This window comes from Diadema setosum, chromosome 7 (assembly GCF_964275005.1).
Source record: "Diadema setosum chromosome 7, eeDiaSeto1, whole genome shotgun sequence".
Lineage (NCBI taxonomy): Eukaryota > Metazoa > Echinodermata > Echinoidea > Diadematoida > Diadematidae > Diadema > Diadema setosum.
Genome location: NC_092691.1, coordinates 39,666,071 through 39,673,102, shown reverse-complemented (window position 1 = coordinate 39,673,102; position 7,032 = coordinate 39,666,071). Strand labels below are relative to the sequence as shown.

At 42.8% G+C, this 7,032-nt stretch overlaps 1 protein-coding gene across 1 annotated transcript; it reads left to right on the top strand.

The window, feature by feature from the left end:
• The first annotated feature begins 4,662 nt into the window (after positions 1–4,662).
• On the top strand, positions 4,663–7,032 carry LOC140230838 (uncharacterized). Its single transcript, XM_072310981.1, has one exon. It carries the CDS (start codon positions 4,820–4,822, stop codon positions 6,929–6,931), a length of 2,112 nt encoding a protein of 703 aa, XP_072167082.1. The 5' UTR covers positions 4,663–4,819; the 3' UTR covers positions 6,932–7,032.

Below are 7,032 nucleotides of genomic sequence, written 5' to 3'. Positions count from 1 at the left end.
TCGGAGCGGGCGTGAATCGACCGGGATTAATTGCCACTTAGACCTCGGAAATGCCGCGTTCTGCCCGTATTGTACACCAGCGAGCAGGACGTTAGTGATGAGGGATGGGGCGAGATGATGCAGGGCGAAATGATGGGGCAGCGATCAAAGGGAAAACTTGGCTAGAGTTAAGGCGCTGCAATTTATAGAGAAGAAGAAGGTTAGCAGGACACATGAAAGAAAGATGGAGAGAGGGATGGACATGATGGAGATTAGAAAGAAGGGGGTGTGAGAAAAGTTAAATGATAGGAAAGTGTTAACAGGTGGAGAACTCACGTGAGGAGCATCATACAAGTTTTATTCCAGTATGTCCCACTTTTTAGCCGTGCGAAGCGTACAGCTACAAAGTCACTAACACTGCATCACTGATGACTCAAACATAACGTACCCTCACTCTTACCAAGTCCTAACAAACCAACTTCCATAAGGGAGGCATTCCTCTCCTCTGTTTTCCCAACCTGCATTCTTTACAGAAACAAACCTCATGGCGGGGCAACTCTTACAATTCTTAACATTGTGGGCTAACTCTTTTACCCTCGTTAGGGTAACTCTTAAGATTATCAACCTTACTGGCCTTATGGGGTAAGCCTAGCTCGTATGATCCTGCATTCATTATAAAACAAACCTCATGAGTATAAGGGGTAACTCATGGGACAACTTTCTGATTTTTAACATTAGCATACGGGGTAACATGGTAACTTTAGATTTCTCATTCTTAACATTATGGGGTAACTGATGGGGTAACTTTTCTGATTCTTAACATTACGGGGTAACTCATGGGGTACCTTTTCTGATTCTTAACAGTATGGGATAACTCTTACGGTGGATGGGTGTGCTCATGGGTTACTTTTTCGCAACACGTTCCCTCCGGGATCCTTCTTGGTTTTCTGTGCAGAGTCGATGGAGAATTCTCAGGATCTCGTATCAAACGGGTTAACTTTATTTAATAGCGTTGATTCCTATTTCTTTGTATGTTTGATAAGAGCATAATATCATATAATATCACGTAACACCAGCAGATTTCCGTGTCTGATCATGATGCAATATGAGCCCTCTAGGAAGACTCTTGATCTGATGGCATTCCAGACAAAGAATTGAGCATTATGAGAATAATAGGAAAAACAAGGACAAGTAAATCCAAGAATGAAGAAGCCGTAGTCCTTTGAGCTAACATGCAGTTTTATTTTCATACTTGTACATCATGTTCAAACAACATCATCTTTAGAGTGGGATGACTTTGTGCTTTTTTCATTTTTCTTGTATACTCTGAGACAAAAATCTCCATATTCATGTCTTTATGAACTAATTGCTTTAGATCATCAAAATTAAGGTCGTTTAACATCTATGATTTAATTCGTGCAATTTAGTAGATGGATCGCATCGTTTTTACCTAAAAACGTTACACATAATTTACCTCCTGTCCTGGCTGCCTGATTTAAAATACGACAGTAGTCATCAATTGATGTGTTTGTTTCATGTACTCATGCATTGTTCTCTGTCTGGAAGTTACTTTCTCTGTACCCACAGTTTCTGTACTACACTATCTACACTGCTATGGTTTAATATGTCTCATGTACTCTGCGACACACACACACACACTCACACTCACACACACACACCCACACACACACATACACCCCCACATACAAACAAGCACACAACATACGGAGGACAGAAAAAAAGCAACCTCAGGATCGATAAGGCCCCTGGGTGGAAACATTTTCCCTGTTTTACCAGCGTCCTGTCTGATCACTGCTTGTTTGGCGTTGTAATGCTGTCATCGCGTAGCCGTTGGCGATTATTCTCAAAGACGTGCATAGAATACAATGCATCCAGTGGGGTAGCCGTCTACTGGCTGGTGTTGTCGTTACTATGAATATCAGAAGGACGTAGGTTTCAGACTATATAATATACGGAGTTATCATCAACACTCCATAATTATCATCATCCATACTTCAAGCATCTAAGTGTCATTTATTTTTGATGTGATTTTTCTAATGGTCTCTCGAGGGACCACAGAATCATCGAGTAATGTCGAAGAAGAATATCAAGAGCTCAATCACGAAGACAAAAACAAGAACCCGAACGAACAAAAACCCTTTTTTGCTCTACAGTCTAGTACCTACTTCAAACACACTGGAGGAAGAGGAGAAAGAAAGAGACAGATTGTTCGGAGGAGAAAGGGGAGAGAGAAATAGAAAGAGAGAGAGAGAGAGAGAGAGAGAGAGATGGAGAGATTGTAATGCGACAGAACTGACATGCCGCAAAGAATATGAGGAATGCGCACCTTATAAAGAGCATCTTTTGAACCGACCGATAGCTCCTAGCAGTAAAACGGACAGAGAAGGTCCCAAACGTGATTAAGAAATTGCAAATGTATGTCATGTAATCCATGGTGTTGAATGAATGTTCACCACGGAAAAAAAGAACCACACGAGGTCGTTAAATTTGCTATATATTTCAAATGTTGGAATGAATAAGAAACCTGTTACTCAAAATGACTAATTTCTCAGGAGGAACGACATAAATGTTTTAAACTCATTAGTAAATTGACATAATCTGTTAGTCTTATGCTCTCATAAGAAGTCTTTTCTCCTTCGTGAAAAAAAAATGGGTTGAAATGTGCAATACTTTGTGAATGCAGTAGTGCAGAAGCTGACTCGAGATGGCGTCTTGTCCATTCCAGTCGCCCCTCTCCCATTAAAAAATAAAACCTCTTTGTAATCTTTATTTGTCATAATCTTCGTTGTACATTCCTCTCTTAGTTTAACCTTTTCGTGGCAGTAGTCTTTAGCCAACGCAGTCTGGACATATATCTCGTTTATGTCTGAATTGAGACTAATCGCGATACAACAACGATCACATCCAGAGGCCCAGACCGCCCAGACCGCGCGCGAGGCCTTGTCCAGCGGCTACGTGTCAGGGATTTGAGACAGTGTGTACAATACTATTTGATTCTCTGCGCCAATCGGTATTCCCAGCACACAATGGGTTAAGACTTATAAATACAATATGTCATTGAAAAGATGCAGCCCGCCCTCTGTTTACCACCATTACATTCCGCGAGTTGTCTCCTACAGTGTAATTCTTCTCCATTTTTGCTCAAGTTTAAAAGATGAGAATTTGTTACTGATGGAAACAAGATCGTTACTACTGTTTGTCTGGCAAGCACACTTTGTATCTCTTTTAATTTCCTACAAAATATGAGCAGAAATTACAACAGTGAAACGAAACTGCAATGTGAAAAGCTTCGTGAATCGTCTATGTACATGCATAGTGTGCACTAGGGTATTGCATGCCGTCTTGGTTCGTCGAATGACGATGAAATTCTTACAAACAAAACCGTGCTTTATAGAAATTGCGATTTCTCACCAGAGACGGCAAAAACACCAGTACGATTCTGCAGTTCTGTTGTGCGAAGCAACGCCCGCTAGAAATAAATAATATTGCCACAATTTTTCGTGGAACGGACACGTGCTTAAAGATAAAGGTACAGTGTGATGGAATGAAAAGAGAACAGCCACCGACTGACCGAGCCCTGAAGACTTGCGTGTAACAGATAGTTTCTTTTGCCGCCATTCAACCGTGGTACAAATCCTCGGTAAGCTCCAATTAGTCGATACTTTCAGGCCAAGGCGTAATACGACACTCTACAAAACAGACATCATTTGGCGCACTACAGAGTGTGGAACGAACTGGGGAGACCGCGGTGATAACGAGCAAACGCTCCCCTGAGCTCTCCGAAAACCAAACCGAGTGTCATTCAACCCTATAGTTCTAATTAACACTGATCCCTACCTGAGTCTTACGAACAGCATCTCTTGCCCCTGTCGAGTCGAGTTTCTCCCCAGTCCCTTGAGTAACCGATATTTTGTGTCGTCCCTCAGTCTTCTCTTTGAAATTTAAAGCATCCATTGTAATCTTCCTTGCAGTGAAGGCAAATCTTGAGAGAATGTAACCCGTGCAATTCTCGCGACAGCCGTAGGCATGATCCACATTCAGATTTGAAGCACGCAAATAAAGAGTATAAGAGAGAGAAAAAAAATAAAAAGAAATAAAAGTACTACTCCGTACAGATGACAATCGTTGAATGAGTGAGTGGTTGGACATCTAGCAAAATGACTTGTTGCATTTGATTTTTGTTAAAGTTTTCTCACTATTCTCGACTTGTAAGCTACCATACAAATATGATATATACAACCCTAGTCATGTCAGTTTTTAGTATGAATAAAAATGCTAATAATTATCACGATGATGATTATGGTGACGCAGTATAATGCCATTACAGATGGTGACATTATATCATAATGGTTTGAGTGTGTGCGTCTGTGTATGTGGTGTTTGACATAATTATTTTGCCAAGTTGTTCTACTTTCCCGAAACATATAGCAAGACTAATATACTGTTGGGTGGATTTCCTAATAATGCTACGTTTCCTTTTCTTTCTCTTCTCTATTATTCTACTTCTACAGACATCAAAGCTCTCTTACGTAACCATCGGCAGAGCGACATACAAGCATCGAACGCCTGCCTACAATATCGGGTGACGACAAGTTGGATGTCAACGCGCATTTCGGCGACATGTGACTTGTTGTCCAGCTCTCCATCAACTTTCGCCAGGAGTGACATATACACAGGAGTTTTAACATAGTTCCTGTTCACGAGGCATTTCATGGACTGCCTTTCATGAAGTTTGAGTGAAGAGCGGCTTTCCGTCCACAGCGTCGCTGCGACAAGCTAGATATGTAGCACGAAGCGGTAGAGACGGGGGTGTCCTCGTATGATACGATATCCAGCAAGCCCATCGGTAGATGAGGCTAGTGCTTTTGCCACAATGAAGCTTAGTGTGGCCCGGTGTGTTGGATGGGTGTCTCTAGCTTTAGCAATTCTGGCTCCTTTCTTGCAGACAGCCGTGGCGCGGATCTCGAAAATCTTTCCGTGTCCGGAAAGCTGCGATTGTGACATTGTGACGCAGCGTGTGGATTGCTCGGACAATGGCCTCTCCAGGCTTCCATCAAGCCTGCCAGTCAGCACGCGAATTCTGCTCTTCAGGGGAAACAACTTAGAAGATAATCTCACCCTGAAATGCTTCAATATCACGTCCCTCACGAGGCTGCGACAACTTTCTTTGGCGAACAACTCTTTGATCGCGGTGCATGATGATGTTTTATCCCACCAAGAAAGGATCATCAAACTGGACATGAGTTTTAACCATCTGCAGAGCATTCCGGAGACCATTCGTACCATGCGTTTCTTAAAACACCTCTACCTTAGCTCCAATCACATTTCCTACATCACAAACGCTGACTTTTCCCAAAAGAACTGCATGATCGAACAACTTCACTTAAGTCGCAACGAAATCAGTATCATACAAGAGGGTGCCTTCAATTCTCTGGGTCAGCTTAAAAAGCTCTACCTAGGCAGTAACCTTATCAGCAATATATCTAGTGGACTCTTCGACAGACTATCATTGTTACAACAACTCGATTTGTCTCACAATAGATTAGGAGCTGATCTAGATTTACAGTCAGAACTTCGCGGGGATGATATTCCCACTCCAAAGACGGTGGAGCTCGTTCCTGGACCCGAGTTAATGTACGGGCTCCCGGTAAACTGTAGTGACTGGTTCCATTCCCATGGTGCCCCAGCCTTAACTCACCTGAATCTGGCTGGTAACATTATCAAAATAATCGCCGACAATGCCTTCATTCATTTCCCATTAGTAACGTCGCTAAATCTTAGCGAAAATGAGATCGTGACATTACCTGTGACTTTGTTTCACAACATGAGCTATCTTGTCGAGTTAGATATGAGTGGAAATAATCTGACGACGTTGCACGGCCAGCAATTCCGGGGAAATCCCTCTTTACAGTTTTTGAACTTGAATCGGAATCAACTCCAGGAGTTACCAGATGACCTATTCAATTGGAGCGAAGATATGTCGTACCTGGACATGTCTCATAACAACCTTAGAGATGTAAACTTCCTTGGCGTGAAAATGCGATCCCTCGTAAACCTACACATTTCTTACAATGCTCTTGAGGTTGTCAGTAGCATTGGCTTCACCAATCTGGTCAGTATAGAGTTTTTGAACCTACAAAATAGCATGCTTGGGGAGATTCCCAACGTCCGAAACCTAACCAAACTCCGAGAGATCGACCTGTCTTCAAATGCCATAACATCCATTCCATACGATGCCTTTGATGGAGATGTCGCCTTGGAGACGATCTTACTTCAGGGAAACGGGATTTTGACCATCCGCGAGGAAGTCTTCAGCGGGCTACCTGCGCTTACAACGCTTAACGCCGAGGACAACCCCGTCCACTGCGATTGCAATGTCAAATGGCTAGCGGTAGAATATGACTACAGTTCAAGTGCTGGTGCCGATGGCGGTGACTATGCCATGTTTAGTGACATTCCTTCGGACGTCTCTGCGGATTACAGCGCACCGGTTGACTGGAGGGACGCGCTCCGCGCGAATGTGGTGTGTGTCAAACCGCCCATTGCAGAAGGGATGTATATCAAAGAAGCCATCAACTATTATTCCGCTGACTTGATCTGCAATCATTTCGCCAATCCACACAGCATAATGATTCTAATTCTCACGTGGTTCCTTATCATCATGGTGTTTCTTATCCTATTCTGGAGCCGGACCTTCTGGATGGCGCGAAAGCAGCTCGGTTTCATGCGCCCTCACAAGTCGAAGGGTAAGCTAACTGAGGAGACTTGCTATGTCATATCGTCGAAGAAGGCAGGGAATGGACAGTACCAACTCATCCCAGATAAGAACGAGACGGATCCTTTAATGTTTCTTCATAACCACAAGGACGAATCATGCAAGATGAGAACGTTTGACCGGAGTAGTGAGCTATTCATTGAAACGACTGTGTGAGAGATTATCAAAGCGAATGGAGTTCTCTTGGATTCTGGTACTCCCGTGTATTTTTTATATCATTCGCAAAGATAAAAGAATACAAGAAACTATCTATTTCT

Excerpts from the sequence above, each read along its gene's own strand:
- LOC140230838 (XM_072310981.1), top strand. The coding sequence starts at position 4,820 with ATGATACGATATCCAGCAAGCCCATCGGTAGATGAGGCTAGTGCTTTT.